This window comes from Podarcis tiliguerta (assembly GCF_965153285.1).
Source record: "Podarcis tiliguerta genome assembly, chromosome: Z".
Classification (NCBI taxonomy): Eukaryota; Metazoa; Chordata; class Lepidosauria; order Squamata; family Lacertidae; genus Podarcis; species Podarcis tiliguerta.
Genome location: NC_139553.1, coordinates 10,426,515 through 10,443,068, shown reverse-complemented (window position 1 = coordinate 10,443,068; position 16,554 = coordinate 10,426,515). Strand labels below are relative to the sequence as shown.

At 46.2% G+C, this 16,554-nt stretch overlaps 1 protein-coding gene across 9 annotated transcripts in view; it reads right to left on the bottom strand.

Moving 5' to 3' along the window:
* GARNL3 (GTPase activating Rap/RanGAP domain like 3) overlaps positions 1–16,554 on the bottom strand; it is a 120,620-nt gene that overhangs the window by 7,836 nt on the left and 96,230 nt on the right. For all 9 annotated transcript variants that reach the window (XM_083424417.1, XM_083424421.1, XM_083424418.1 and 6 more), the window contains 12 exons: positions 13,858–13,932; positions 13,355–13,466; positions 12,653–12,751; positions 11,741–11,854; positions 10,460–10,635; positions 9,091–9,249; positions 8,462–8,528; positions 6,296–6,403; positions 5,121–5,239; positions 4,469–4,604; positions 1,837–2,046; positions 851–962 (listed from right to left, as the gene is read on the bottom strand). In XM_083424417.1, the coding sequence (XP_083280543.1) occupies positions 851–962; positions 1,837–2,046; positions 4,469–4,604; positions 5,121–5,239; positions 6,296–6,403; positions 8,462–8,528; positions 9,091–9,249; positions 10,460–10,635; positions 11,741–11,854; positions 12,653–12,751; positions 13,355–13,466; positions 13,858–13,932 (1,487 nt within the window). The remainder of the gene's footprint in view (positions 1–850; positions 963–1,836; positions 2,047–4,468; positions 4,605–5,120; positions 5,240–6,295; positions 6,404–8,461; positions 8,529–9,090; positions 9,250–10,459; positions 10,636–11,740; positions 11,855–12,652; positions 12,752–13,354; positions 13,467–13,857; positions 13,933–16,554) is intronic.

Genomic DNA, 16,554 nt, shown 5'->3' with positions numbered 1-16,554 from the left:
ACTTTAGCTAATGGGGCCTCCCGCTGCCGGAGAACGATTTCTGTTCTCATCCTGAAGCAAAGTTCTTAACCCGAGGTAATATTTCTGGGTTAGCGGAGTCTGTAACCTGAAGCGTCTGTAACCTGAAGCATCTGTAACCTGAGGTACCACTGTAAACACTCAACCAGGGATCTTTGTATGTGTGACAGGACTTAACTGGCACTGAATACCAACACCTATTTTTTTGCTGCCCACAGAAGCCACTTTGTGATGGCACTCCCCCCCCCCTTTACAGTTCCCAGCAACTGGCAGACTGCCTCAGACAGAGGAGGGCTAACAAAGCCATTGCAGTTAGTAGGCATTGATAGCCTTATCCTCCATGAATTTGCCTAATCCTCTGATGGTCTTAACTACATTTTGTAGCACATGTAAGGTAAGAAGAGCCCCGCTGAATCAGGCCAAAGGACCACCTAGTCTAGCATCCTGTTCTCACAATGGCCAAACAGATGCCCTAATGAGAAGCCTGCAGGTGGGACCAGAAGCAGAAGAGCACTCTCCACCAATTACGATTCCCAGCAACTCATGTCCAAAAGCATACTGCTTCAAGCAGCTGGAGAGTTCTCCTTTATTCAGCTCTGGCTATGTGTGAATTGGATCAAGACCTTGGATGGGGGCGGTGGTGGTTAGAAGCCTCCCGCCCCTTGCTGTTGGCAGGTTTTACAAAGAATGAAAGGAAGGCATTCAGTCGGGAGCACAGAACATGGTTCTGCCCTAATCGGCAGTTTAGGGGCTGCAGATGCAATGAGAATATGGACTCTTGTTCAGCGTGCTGCTTCTGCACCTCAAAGAATTGCACCTTTCTATATGTTACCTGTCACTACTTGTTGACCGTACTGTTCCTGGCTTCGGGTCTGACTGTTTCTGGGGGTTTTTCTTCTGCTTTTGTCCTCCCTCCGACTTGGGACCTTGGCCGTCTAGGAGACCTGGATGAAGAAGAAAGGAATGCTTCTGAATTCTCAGAGTAAAGGCAATGGAATTGTTTCATTTGTCAATGACTAATTCCACCTGGCTGTTCCCCAAAGGGGCCTCCGAGGTGATCACTGGTAAGTGTAATACAACAACAGACGGGGGAATCTATAAATCGTCTTGCTGTCATCACTGTAGTGAGCCTTTTGCTGCCTTTGGCAAAGGGTGATGAGAAGTCTCTTGGCTTTCCTCTCCAGCTTGGACCACTGCCATAATGCTGAGCTTTGCTGGTCAATGACAGGGGAGATCACTGCCCTCCTCTCCAGATCCAAGCTGGCGAGAGAGGCTGGGATTCGGGATTTGGGGTCCCAAGGGGGCTAAGGCTCTTTAAGTGCCTTGCAACTTAGTTACAAATCACAAGCTCCAAATTTGGAGCTGGAAGGGTGGCAGAGCAACAATCCCCACCAAAAAGGAGCAGATTGTCCTTGATCTCACAATGCAGGGGCACACAGTTTGAGGTCAGATTCCTGACAGCCACAGGGCTTGGGGAGGGCTTGGCTACCATATTCTGCTGAAATCTGCAAGCCCCTGAACAGACAAGCAGACTAGCCCATGCCACAGTGAAGAGATTCAAGCAAGCCTGAATGAGGGATTAATACCTGCAGCGTCAGTCAATAGCATCTTGACTTCATGCTTAAAGAGTAAGAAAGTGGGAGGAAAGGGGGCAAGCCACGTTCCTAATACAATGAACTTCAGCACCAGGGTGTTGTATTTTCACCCATTACAAATCCAACATAGATCATGGCTACATCCAAATATCTCAGTGTGCCTGGCAGTGCTGCCGCCAGCATCCCTTGGTGCCTATGCCCCTGGATGGCCCTATTACTTTACCAAGTAATTCTTTGCGTGTCCGGGTTGCGATTTCTTTTATCTCTATGCGCGACAAAGAGAGGGAAGGAGCGACAGGGATGGAGGCGCTGCTGGCCGACGTCGGGGTGGTGATGACTTTGGGGACCAGGGGGGACTTGAGTGGGCGTTCGATGCTCCTGCCGACCAGGTTGCTCAGGGGGATCTTGTAGATGTTTTTGCACAGAGCTTCACCTGAAGTGACAAGGAGGAGGAGGGTCGTGGAGCAGGAGTTGACTATAAGCAGGCTTGCGGGTGAGTTGGCGGTCCACAAAAAAAAACTCTTTTACCCTCCTTATAATAATAACAATCATTTATTATTTATATGCTGCCCGTCTGACTGGATTGCCCCAGCCACTCTGGGTGGCTTCCAGCAAATTATAAAACCACAGTAAAACATTGCACATTAAAAACTTCCCTATTTGGGCTGCCTTCAGATGTCTTCCAAAAGTCAGATAATTGTTTGTTTCCTTGCCATCTGGTGGGAGGGTGTTCCAAAGGAGGGTGCGACTACCGAGAAGGCCGTACCCGTGTGCCCTTGTTCCCTGTAACCTCACTTCTCACAATGAGGGAACCGCCAGAAGGCCCTCGGAGAAGGATGGGGGCGGAGACGCTCCTTCAAGTATACAGGACCAAAGCTATTTAGGGATTTAAAGGTCAGCACCAAAACTTTGATTTGTGCTAGGAAATGTACTGGGAGCCAATGTAGATCTTTTGGGACCAGTGTTATATGGTCCCGGTGGCAGCTCCCAGTAACCAGTCTGGCAGCCGCATTCTGGATTAATTGTAGTTTCTGAATCACCTTCAAAGGTAGCTCCACATACAGCACATTGCAGTAGTCCAAGCGGGAGATAACCAGAGTATGTACCAATCTGGCAAGACAGTGTGCGGGCAGGTAGGGTCCAAGCTGGTGTACTAGATGGAGCTGGTAGACAGCTGCCCTGGATGGACACTGGTGCCCTTGGCTTGTGCCTCCATGGACAGCTGTGAGTCCTTTAGGGGCACAGTTACTCCATTCAGGACCAGAGAGTCCCCCCCCACCTGCCCGCCCCCTGTCCCCCAGAAAGAGTACTTCTGTTTTCTCGGGATTCAACTTCAATCTGTTGACTGCCATCTACCTCTCCCCCCAACCGCCTACAGACACCCACACAGGATGTTCACTGCCTTCACTGGTTCTGAATTAAAAGAAAGGTAGAGCTGGGTATAATTCGCTTATTGGTGAACACCCAGCCCAAACCCAGCGGTTTCATATAGATGTTAAAAAGAATGGGGGAGAGTTTGGAGCCCTGGGGCACCCCACAAGTGAGCGCCATGGGGTTTGAACATTAATCCCCCACCACTACTTTCTAGACACAACCTAGGAGGGAGGAGCAAAACCACTGCCCACAGCCATGGAGGATACTGTGGTTGAAAGTATCAAAGCTGCTGAGAGATCCAGCAGAACCAGGAAACAGCTTTCATTTCTGTCCCTAGCCCACCAGAGATAATCAACCAGCATGTCCAAGGCAGTTTCAGTTGCATGGTGGAGCCTAAAACCCGTCTGGAAGGGGTTTAAATAGTCCATATCCTCCAGGTGTGCCTTATTGATTTATTATTTTTCTAATTTTTGTAATTTGTTATTTTTTTTCATACCACACTGTATTACAAAAGTAATATTGACTGAAGCATAAACATAAATTAAACCCTTCCTCCCTTGAACAGTATTTCTAATTACATTCCTTACATTAAGAATCTTCTATGTAACATAATATTTGATCTACTATAATATATAACACTATATAACACTATTTTTTCCTTTATAGTGTTCATTGTTTTCTATAACCTATAGGTAAAACAAATGACTCCATTAATTAGACCCACATTTCATTTTTCTTAATTCACCTAATCCTTCTTCAATCGATCCTATACTCCCTTAAAAAGACCAACCGATTTTATATGAAGTTAGCACTCTTCTGCCAGATTTATTTATTTATTTAACAAAATTTATATACCACTTGAATGTAAAACAAAGCAAAACCTCTAAGAAGTTTACAAAATTTTAAAATAAATTTAAAATAAATTTAAAATAAAAACTAGTTTAAAAAACAGGTATTTTACAATATGGTTAAAAATAGCAGTAGCTAAAAAGAAATAAAACATGTAACATCTATGCATTTGAATTGGCTTAGCTAAAAAAAAACAACATTTTACACATTTAATTAGTGAATCACACAAATCAGTTAATTTCACCACAGATGATACCAAGGCAAATAACTCCAGTTTAGGTGGAAGATGACTGCAGTGGAACGGAAGAAGCACTGCATGCAATGAACCCGGAATGGAAAAATATGTTTTCCTATCTCCTTAAGTCTGCAATTGTGCAGATTTGGGATAAAAGGACAGTTTTGAGCCCAAAAAGTTTGAAGACTGATGCTTTAGCTCAGCCTTTTTCAACCTGTGGGTCCCCAGATGTCGTTGAACTACAACTCCCATCACCCCTAGCTAGCAAGGCCAGAGCTCAGGGATGATGAGAGTTGTATTCAACAACATCTGGGGACCCACAGGTTGAGAACCACTGCTTTAGCTGAACATACTACAGAAGCAACAAATTCTCAGTTGGCCTCAGCCCCTTCCTTACCTTCTGCTGCGGAAGGAGAGAAAACAGGGATTTCATTGACTGATGGTGTCTGAGGGGTAGTAGGTGAATTAGTCTCCTTGGAACTGCCGTTGGATGGCTCGCTCACTGCCGTTACGGCTCTGAAGTAGATATCTGACTGGAAGGAGAAAGAGGCAGTGTTAGCAAAATGAACTTATCTGAAGCTATGGGTTGTCATGGTGGCACCCGTGTGACCACAAACATCTCCAGTGGCACCCACAAAAAGGAAACCCCAAGGTTTGTATAAGTACCAAAATGTTTGTCCGGGGAGGGCAGCAATGAGGGCAAAATAGTCTATGGGGACAGAAGACACTCAGCGAGCACAGAATGTTGTCTGGCAGTTAGGAAGAAAACCCAGAAAAGTGAGTGGGAGTGGGAATGGAATGGAATGATGTATCATGGAAAAGAGCATGGCCAGCTGGCCGGCAGCCTGAACAGGAAAATCACACAGTTTTGTTGCATGTCCCGCTTGTTTAGTGGGCTTATGGGTTAAATGATGCAGTCTTAATATGAAACACAGGGCCCCTTCCAACTCTACAATCCTATGATTCTGCCTTTGTAGTGCTAGAAGAGGCATGTCTAGAAGAAGGGGAATTTTGCACAGGAAACCAGATTTCTTATCTCACTGCCTTACCCTTGATGCCACCAGCTGAAGTGCAGGGACCACAGCCGTGTGGACGAGGTTCCCATTCACCACTAATCGGATCTCAATGGAATCGGTGGTGAAGGCCAAAATATAGGGGAAAGCGCAAACTGCAGGAGGAGACAAAAGCATTTAATGAAGAAATAAATGCAACATGGTACAGTGGTACCTCGGGTTAAGTACTTAATTCTTTCCGGAGGTCTGTTCTTAACCTGAAACTGTTCTTAACCTGAAGCATCACTTTAGCTAATGGGGCCTCCTGCTACCGCCGCGCCGCCGGAGCACGATTTCTGTTCTCATCCTGAAGCAAAGTTCTTAACCCGAGGTACTATTTCTGGGTTAGCGGAGTCTGTAACCTGAAGCGTATGTAACCCAAGGTACCACTGCATATGATGGGCTTCTGTGCAGACGTTGTTAGTCCTAAGCATCATGGAGCTCTGAAGTTTTCCTGACCTACAATAAGCCTTTACCATGTTATTACTGACTTACATAGCACCATCAAAGTCCAACAACATCAAAAACAGATTCCTGCCCCTAAAATTTATCGGGGGGGGGGGGGAGAGAGACAGAGGCAATGGAGAGGGGAAGAAGACTCTTCAGGTCTCCCCAGTTGCACATACTAAAGCTCTGTTTTTAGGAGGGGGTGAGGCTGATGGGGTTGTGCCAAAGGCTTCCCAGAAAATGAGAGTTTTGAGGACAGAGAGATTTGACGGGAGAGAGGATTGTGTTGTGCAGGTGCTTCAGGCAGAAGAAGTAGCAGAAAGAGAGGAAAAGGTGGAGTCATTTTTAGGAGCAGGAGAGCTTTGGACAGTTGAGGGTGGTGGAGCAAAGGGCAAGGATATAAGGGAGGAGAGATGGCAGGCTCTGAAGTCAGAAGGAGGCATTTGTGCACTGGATCCAGGAGAAGACAGGACACTGATGGGTGTCTCTGTGTTACACAGGGGCATAATGTGATCAGAACAATTAAGGCAGGCTAAGGATGGACAAACTTTTTCTGTTGAGGGCCACATTCCCTGCTGACTACCACCTCCTTTTCTCTCTTCCTGCCACCGCATTGTCCTCCTCCCTCCCTCTGCCTGCCCATAGAGGCTGTCCCTCCACATTACAATGGCTTCACACAGCAGCAGAGACTTATTGGAAAGGGGGAGGCAACTGGTTCTTCTTACCAATGGCATAAGGAACCTGGTTCCAGCTGAAGTGGAAGTCAGATGCTGATGGCTGGACCAAAGGCGAGCCCCCATTGAAGGGACACACTTTGCGGTAATAGCAGACATCTGTAACAAGAGACCCTGTTAACTTCAAGCAAATAAAGAAACCTTGACACTAAATGTAGAAAAACAAGGCAGCCAAGCAATGTCACTGGCCCTGCTCCCGTGACAACAGCCAGGAACACAAAAATTAGAAGGAGTGAAGCTTTCTCCTGTTGCAGCCTCACCATTTCGCTGGGAAAGGCCTCAGCTACTCTATGCTCGAGCATCTGGTTGATGCCAAAGCCACAGGGAGTCACCAGTGGAGTTGGCAACCTTCAACATGGGAGAGAGGAGAGCTGTTTTCAAATACATAGAAGCAGTGCTTGTTTTTCCTTAAAAAATGTTTAGGGATACTCTCATTTTCCTACTCATATTGAAATACTGCCCCATAATGAGGCCCAACTTAGATTCTCAAAATGTTTAGGGGTACGCGTACCCCTGCGTACCCCCAGAAAAAAAAAGCACTGCATAGAAGACAGAAATGGCAAGAAAGCAGATTTTGGCTAAATGCGAGGAGAATCTTCCTAAAGATAACAGCTGTTTCACTGTGGAACAGTCTGCCCCAGGAGGTGGTATTTTAAGCAGAGGCTGGATGGCCCATCTGTCAGAGATGCTGCTGTTGCACCCTGCATTGAACAGCCCGTAACATGCCAGGAGGCTCCCTTTCGACTCTACAGTTCTATGAAATGGAAGTTTGGTGCTTGCTTTCTCCTTGCTCTTCTGCTTTGTCCACATGTGAGAGGGCTTTTGCTCATCCAGGTTCCTAGCTTTGCTTTGCCAATAAGATATACTGACAAGAAACTGAGATTTTTGCTCAAATCAGCTTCACCCAGAATCAGAGGACTGGCAAGTGGGGTGATGGCCGAAGTAGCCAGAAGGCAGAAACCTTTCCAGATTCCTCGTCTTCCTGCCTTCAAGTCGAGCTGCATAGACTAAGTTCACCACTACCACTATGTGTGGGCTCATTTGCCTATTCTAGTGGAAAAGGGAGGGCAAGACTTGGAGGTTGGCCATCTACTGAATTCTACCATCCACCCACTTGAGCCCCTCCTTGTTTTGGATAAGGCTAATGGAGAAGAGAAGGCTTAGCGGCTGCCCAGTGCATCAGTCCAGACTCACTTCGGCTTCTGGCAGCTGTTTTGATGCACCTGTCAGCTGCCCACCCACCACCATGTGCTGCTCATGCAAAGAACATGTGCAACCAGCAGGAAAGCAAGTCCGTCTTTCTCTTCTCTTACTTCTGCCCCTTTCCAAACAAACTGTTTACTGTTAACCTTATTCTATTAAAATTGTTTAACTGTTTTATTATCTTATCTTATCTTATTTATCAATCATTGATGTGCAGTGGATATATATTGTGGGGCATATGTGCAAGAGAAGAAATGCTTTTCATGCCTATGGGGGCAGTCCTATGGCAAGATGACCACCTGTCATGGATGCATTAGTTGAGATTCCTGCATTGTATTGGGTTGGACTAGATGACCCTCAGGATCCCTTCCAACTTTATGATTCTGTAATTCTATGAAATATGATAAGGATGATGATTGGGCTATATCCAAGAACATAATCAAGGTACTCTTAGTAGAACTATTATTACTACTTTATAAATGACAGTAACATTAATAATATCACTTATAAAAATAAAATATGATAATATCATTTATAAAGCACCAAACGCTTTCCAACTGTTTTATGTTTTGCATCAAAGATGAGAGAATCCCTGCCTGCAGGTTCATAATCCAACAGACATTATGCAAAAGGAAAAAAGGAATGGGAGGAAAGTAAGCAAATTCTTGAAGTTACATCATCTCAATAACATCTTCTGATTTCCACAGGTAGGCCTCCCTGCTTTCAAGTGCACACGTAAGCACGTGCATGTAAACACCACAACTACCATTGGTTTCCTGACTGCCAGCAGAGGGTGTTTCTCTTCAGCTCTAGCAGTCCCTATTCTACCTCACTGCCTCTCCTGTGCGAAGCAAGTCTTTTACTCCTTAAATGTCCGTTCTGCACTGATGCAAGACGGAACCATAGACAGACCCCAGACCGTCTCCCTGGACAGAGCGAGTGAACAGTACTTACAGTTATAGCACAAGAGCAGGCCAGCTTCTCCATCTTCATACACATCAATAGCTGCAACAAAATTAACCTGCAATGATAACGGGCAAGGGTAGTGGGCAGGCTGGAGGCTGAGCTTCCTACGAACTCTTTGAGAACAATTCAGCGGTTTCGTATCAGGAGAAAAATGAGAAGTCCCACCTCCCGCTTCCCATCCCATTCCCACCAAACATTTCTAAATTCTGGCACCTGCATCTAGTCTGTAATTTAATCTAATTGTTTTACATACACTTCTAATTCAAAGCCTAAGTAAACAACTGCAGAAGTTTTATACATTTTGGTTTTCTGGCACAGGGAGCATAACCCAGCCCAAGTTAAACACGTTTAGAAATCCCAGTGATCTTGACAGTACAAAAAAATCACAGGAAGTAACAGGACAAAAGTATTTCATTTCATTTCATTTTGACTGATTTATCACCTAGGGTTGCCTTTTTAATCAACTGAATCAGGTTGACAGTAGACATCAGGTGTAGTGCAGGAGGTGACCCTGATCCTGAGATCAACTGCATTTTTGCTTGGGCAGGCTGAGACCCTTTCGAAGGAAACGAGGGACAGCAGCTTCAGCAAACCGTTGTGACACCCAGTGAACCTACCCTGCTCGAGTCAACATGGTGCAGTCTGTAGGATTCGCCCGTGCTCTCATTGATCAAGTCAAACTGGTGCCGGTAGGCGACGCAAATCAGGTTGTCATTTTCCCCCGTGGGCCCGTCCACCAATGTCATGACAACAGGGGGGTCAGACAAGCAGATCTCCTGCAATCCCCAAACAATGCTGCATTAGAGGTATTGTGTGTGTGCACGAACAGAGATGCAGGACACCAAATTCAGACTTCTTGAGGATCTCAGGTACAGAAAAGGGTAACCAATACAACAACAGAGATTGCAGAACCTCTCACAATAAATCATTTGCATTTTTAACATTTTAGTTAATAAAAAAGGTATCTAAAGTTAGAAGAGCACGATAAAGGCTGATTTGCATGCACAGATCAGCCATGGAGGCTTTGCCCACAGACCTGCTATGAAGATCCATCAAGCTGGTAGGCCCTAGAAATGAGGCCTCTGTGCCCTATCAGTGTGCCCTGTCAATGTGGAACTCCCTCTTGCTGGATGTGTGTCTGGTGCCCTCTCTGGTTAGGGTCAAATGAAGACTTGGCTATTCCAAGCTGCTCTGAACTGAAGGTTTGTTGGTCCAGAACACAGGTTGCCAATGCAGCACCCATGGAGGCCAGTTTGCCCATCCCATCAGGACCCTCTCTGGTGTCTGTGAGAGGTCTTGGTAAATATTCCCTCAAAAATCTGCAATAGATGAAGGGCTGCTTGCTCCCCCTACTCAGTTCCTGCTTGCATTGGCTTGGCCTCTCCTACACTGAACACCCCCCTAAAACCTGAGCTGAGGTGTGGAAAACTTCTCTCTCTGTGAGTGAGCATGGTGGTGGCTGATGTAGGTGCCTTTTCCCATTGATGGGATGGCTGAATAGTGTCTGTGTGCCTGCACCATTTTATGGTCCTCCTTTTCTGCATTTTTCTAAAGATATGGAAACCCTTATGCCATGCCTCCACAGCAACCCATTAAGTGACTCGCGCCCAAAGAACTTTCTCAGCATTCCAAATGCATCCATTGGCTCAAAAGGCTTGGTGACACCTTCCTCCCACTGGTCTGTAATTTTAAACTGTTGCTGCTTTTATGGCAAGGGTGGGGAAATCTGTGGCCCTCCAGGTGCTGATGGGCTGGCCAGTGTGCTCAGGGATGGTGGGAGTTGGAAGTCCCAATAACACTGGGAAGGCCAAAGTTTCACCTCTTGATCGTGGGCCCCATGGCCTCTCTGAAGGATTTTTAAAGATCAGGAAGACTGGATCAGCTCCTAGGCTTAAAGGGGCAGCTTAGAGTTTTCCGCCAGGTACCCAAGGAGGAGGAGGCATGTGTGGACGGTGGTAGTTTGCCGGTGCTTTACCTCAAACCTACCCGGATGTACTGGAATTCTTCAACTGGGGACTCTGACTGAGGCGACAACGGGAGACCACTGTTCAGACCCTCCCACTGCTTGAACTTCCTGGTGATGAGAAGCAGCTTGTTCCGGATGGATGCAACAATCCGTAGCTCATTGCTGTGGTGGGTGTTGATGGCATACAGATGGCAGCCTGGGCAACAAAGGTTCAGTTGAGTGTGTGTGTCAAGAACAGCTCTGAGAAATGTCCCAAAGGAAAGCCTGGCTCAGAGGAATGGGAGAGGAGAGCTGCAAACTGACCACAGCGGATCATGCTCTGGGTCACAGGAGAAATGTTTTAGCACCACCACATCTAGCTGTTTCTTGCAAAGGGACAGAAGGCATCACTGCCCAGCTGCATTGACGTAGGAACCTGCCTTATACTGAGTCAGACTATTGGACAATTTAGACAAGCACTGTCTTTGCTGACTGGCAGCTGTGGTCCAGGATTTCAGAAAAGGGCCTCTCCCAGAACAAACTCTGCACCACTGACCTATGACCCTTCTCCAGAGACTCAGTGCCATGCTGTGGTCCGTGTGGGACTTGAGCTTGACTAGAGACTGAGGAGGGGGAAGAAATTCAGTTTGTAGTTTCCACTCATTCACCTACCCAAAACTATTGGCTTAAGCTGTGCTGCTGTCCCCTGACACCTGAAATCAACCTGCTTTAATGCAGGGGTGTTCTTACAGGAAAACTCTGTAATGCAAGGACAGGCACCTAGGTCAATGATAAGAGCACATACTCCGCCTACAGACAACACATTCCCAGGTTCAAACCCCCAGATTCCCCATATAAAGAGGGCGTCAAGGATGGGGAAGCCACCAACACTAGAAAGCCGCCAACAATAGTAGGCCAGATGACTCCAAGATAAGGCAGTTTCACATGTTCACAACCTTAAAGCATCGTTCAGCTGGTTGGTTGGTTGGATGGATGGCTGGGACCCACTGCCTGATCTCAGCACTACCGTCATACTCTCCCCAGGCCACACCCCTCTCCAGCGCTGCTTCATACCCTCAATGAATGTTTTTATCAGGTTGGAATGTGTCCCTGAACTCAAACTCCTTGGCTGTGTGGAGAATAGTATGGGGTGTGGGTGTGGGTGTGCATGTGCATGAAGAAACTTGCCTACTGTGCAAAGGCAAAGTGCATATTTGTTGCCCCACCTCCTTTTACCTCCAGCATGTGGCCCCCCAGGAGGTTACCCGAAGGGAAGGTAACCCCTAGGGTGAAAAAGCTCCCCCACCCCCTGCCATAAGCACCTTTCGTTTTCTCCAGTTTGTTCTCTCGGCAGTCACACTTGCTTCTGGCTTGCTTGGATTCCATGCCTTTCCGTACGGCACTCAGCCGGAAGACCAGGAGGCGAGCGTCCTTCCCTGTCAGGTGGGAGACACACAAATAGACATGTTACAGGCACAAATGTTTCTTTAAAAAGCACACACATAGTAATCTGGTATGTTTTGTAGGGAATATCCCCTGCTAGTCAACATCAAGATAGCTGGGGCAGATCCTGCAAGAGAGATCTACCCGCAATGACTGGCCACACTGGATATATGGAACTTCCAATTTCAGAAGCAGTCTAATGCTGAACATCTGATGCTAGGGGATAAAAATAAATTAGACAAAACACTTGTATATTTTAGGTTGTTCTGTCCTTGTTTTTAACATTGATTTTTTTAGCTTAAGTTTTTGGGAGGTGTGTATACACACACACACACACACACACACACACACAAATATAATAACTGAAAGCTGGTGTGCAGAATGCACCCACAGGCTGAAGATGGAAGAGCCAGCCCTCTTGAGTAATGAAAGGTAGGAGACAGCTAAAAGGAGGGAGGCTGTGGGTTGTTTCTGAAGTGTTATGCACCAAAGGCAGTCATGGTTTGTTTTGTTGTCTACTGCAAGCCACAGTCCCAGGCAATCCAGGACATTCCATCCAGCCGTCTTTCTTCAACAAATCCCAGCACCCAGAGACTGGACACAAGATGTAGTTTTGCATTCAAAGGGCTTACAGAAGGTTAAAACAGTAGATACAATATAATCTAAAATAAATGCAGGATCCTGGAAGATCCAGCCTAAGCTAAAATACCTCCAGCGAAGCAGTTATGCTTCTACCACAAAGCTTGCCCAGGGAAATGAAATTTCCTCCCAGACAGGCTTACGTGCCTTACCTTTGTCCGCTCTAGTAATGAGAAGGTCCAGAGTTTCCAATACATGCATCTGTTTGATCTGTAAAGTTTTATCAAACACTGGGATGGGAGGCTGCCCATCTGGAAGGAAAAATTCAAGAGACTCTGTGTCAAGGCTCAGATCAAAACATCAAGGGGAAATCCATATATATGGGCTGGTTACAATAATATTCAGATTTCAAAGGCCTTTCTAAATAGCACCATTGTACGTGCCATCTAAAAGGAGGCAGAGATTATTCCTGCTAAACCTCTACTGGCAGGCTGCTCCACAGGGCAGGGCCTGCCAAACCTAAAGGCTCAATGCTCAGCAAGGGCAAACTGAGTGTCAGGGGCATGGAGAACCACCAAAAGTGCCTCCTCAGAAGTTCTTAGTGATGGTGGGGAAGCATAAGGGATCAAACGGTCATTAATACTTTGGGCCAAAGTGATTTAGGGCTCTGTGAATTAACCCAAGTACCTACAACCTGGCTTGGTGGCAAATTGACAACCAGGGCAACCCTCTCAGCAGAGTGGTAACATATAACCAGCAGCCTGCTCCCGTGAGGAGTCTGGCCTCACTAGCTGCTTTCAGGCCAGATATGAAGGAAGCCCCACATAAGCTACATTACAGAAATCAATTGGGGGTAGAGGAATGTAAGGCAACCAGGTCAGCACATGCTAACAATCACAGGGTCATCCACCAACCATCTAAGAGGAGGACACCAACATCTGTAGAGACGAGCAGTGACTGGCCCCAGGAATCTGCGCAGAAAACATCATGAGGGAAATTGCTGCAGAAGCACTGGGACTCCCAGGGCTGTGGAACAAGAGAACCGTGAACTGGTGAGCATAATAGGGAAGGGTGCTAAGCACTAGAGTCACAACATACTGATCTACAGAGCTGAGGTCAAGAGGTTGCTTTGCATCCCTTAGGGAAGCAGAAATCCCTCAGTTAGCTGAGGATAAAAAAAGAAACGCCAAGGCTGGGTGTACCCCATGCTAAGAATAATATAAATGAAAATAAAATGTAACTAATGTGACCTGTCTAAATCATGCATATTTATGTATTTTTGAAACCTCTATTTTACACTGTGGTTTGCTTCTAAGCACAAACCTATTATCCACAGCAATCAGAAACCATTCCAGGCTCTTGAGCTAACTCGCCTCTGATCCTCCCCTGAAGAATTACCTGTTAACCATTCACTCACCTCCTTTTTACAGAGGCTCGTGGAAGCCAGAATAGCTGGGGCATCGCCTCTCACAATGGTTTTGAGTTTGAGTGCCTTAAAAAAAAATACACACAAGAGAGAGAGAGAGAGAGAGAGAGAGAGAGGAGAATATGAACATATAAATCTGCCTTATATGGAGTCAGTCTTGACTGGCAGCAACTCTCATGGGTCTCAGGTGATTCCCTGTCTCTACCGCCTTTCTACTGCAGATCCCATTAACTAGAATACCAGAGACTTATTTTGCCTTCACCAAGTGAGCTATGACCCTTTCCTTTATAAAGTGAGAGGGTGTGAGACTGTAAAGACGGATTTACTTACATGCCGGCCTCCATATGGAGTGCGTTTCACATATGTTATCTGCATGGTACAGTGAAGAAACACTCTTCCATAAGGAACATCAAGGCTGCCCCCCCCCCCGGTGTATTCAACAACATGTCAATTACGTAATGATAATACATTAATCACAGGTTTATACTGGACCATCCACACGGCATTCTGCTTTATTGGCTGTAGTGCAAAGCTTCCCCAAAGTTACCACATTATTGCTATCTAGAGGGGTACTCCTGCCCTATGGCACAATGATAGGAGGGCAAAAAATAAACCAAAATATTTGTGGTATTAAAAGTTGTATGATTTCAGCAGAAAGTTATAGGACATGCACTGATCGAAAACAAAGCAGTATGTCCCCCCTTCCCAATCAATACTCTGATATTGATCAGAGTCTTTGATCAAAGTGGACTGGGCCTGACAATTTACCTGTTTCCATGGTGCATTTGGGGACATCTCCATTTTTGGATGTTTTGTTTTGATGCCCTCTACAAGTATGAAGGCAACAACTCTCCCTTTCTGCATACCCCTAGTTTCTGGTATTCAAAGACAGCCCCTGACCGCAGCTGCTCAATCTTGCCATCATGGCTAACAGCCATAATCAAAATTATCTACAATTTGCTTAAAGCTATCAAAGCCAGTGGCCACCAGCACACCTCGTGGAGGCAAATCCCATTAATTAATTATACTTATTGTGACAAATACATCTCATGCTGTCCTGGGCACAGAGTCCCACCAGACCACCATGGCAACCATCTCAGCATGTAAAAGGTACAGCGGTTCTGGGAAGAACACAATGATACACTTCACGAAATGACATATTTGGCAAATCTGCTAAGAGGGTACTTGAATGCTCCACAAGAAACACTATAATCTTTCTTATCAAAGTCAGGGCCTCATTATCTGTTGAAGGGCCTCTCCTGATACTGTGAACTTGCAAGCTGCTTCCTTTCATGCTGTAAAGAGGGCTACCAAACTGCGGCCACAAAGGGCTACCCAAATCCAGATCTTTTTCTGACCCACTTTCTATTTGATCCCCAGACACTGTGTTTTCTCCTTCCCTCTGCAAAGGAGAAGCCAGTGAGCTCTCAGAGCCTGCTAATTCCTTCCTGTTTCAACCTGGTTTTCTTTACAACTGATCCCCTGTTAATTGCCCTTGCTTGCAATTTGGACTTGATGCTGCTGCCTTTGTTGAACAGGATTTTGCTCTCATTTCTATTGGTACGCCTGACGTAATATTCTCCCTCTCTCGAACATTTGGTGTGCTAATTTGTTGGTGTGTTTTTTTCCCAAGGGTGAGAGGAAATCAATTTGGCGTTGATAGAATGTGTTGCGCGTTTTTCAGGGTTTTCTTTAAAGCTGTGAAAATAAAGATGCATAGCACCACAGAGGGCTGATGCAAATATAATTGCAGTCAAGAGCCTGGGAGCAGGTCTGGTGTCATATTAACACAAGAGACCTGCTGGATTAGGCCAATGGCCCCTCTAGTCCATTATCCTGTTCTCATACTGAGCAATGAGATTCCCCCCCCCCAGGAAGCCCACAAGCACAACCTGAGTGCAAGAACACAACCCTCCCGCTGTTTCCTGCAACTGATGTTCAGAGGCATCACCACTTCTGTTGATGGAGAACAGCACCCAGCACCCATGGACAGCTGCTGGGATCCTAGGACCCTGACAGGACCAAAAGGTACTGCCTTGGGCCCACCATGCCTGGCAGCTGAAAACCACCACATAAAGCCCCCCCATCCGGTGTTCTGGAGTGATGCTCTGACAGGAAAACCTCCAACCTGGGGATGAGGGGCACTAATGTGAACTTTGCCAAAGACCCCCTCAAACCTAAAGCCAGTTTTGACTATTATGAACATAAGACGAACCTGCTGGATTAGGCCAGTGGGCCACCTACACTAGAATCCTGTTCTCACACTGCCCAACCAGATGCCTTTGCAAAGGAGATCTGATGTGCAACTGCGGAGGCATAACATAGCCATCAAGGATAGCAGCCATTGGTAGCCTTGCCTTCCATGAATCGGGTCTAATCCCCTTTCAATGTCTCCAATTTAGTGTAAACTACCCTCATCTCCAGAAGTATCATGTTATCATTTGCTGCTCTCCCAGGCCATTTAAGATCTGGTGACATGGCTGGCTGGCTTTTTTCTTTTCTTTCTCTGTATCTAATGCCTGTTTAAGTTCTGTGCTGCACATGGTATTTTACTGTTCTGGCTTTGTACCTGCCCCCAGAGCTTATTGTCTTTTCATTGCAGCAGTTTTATTGTTCTGTTCTATCCCCTTTTATTTGTACAGTGTCTAGAGAATTTATTTTGTAAAGCGTCTCGTAAACACACAAAGA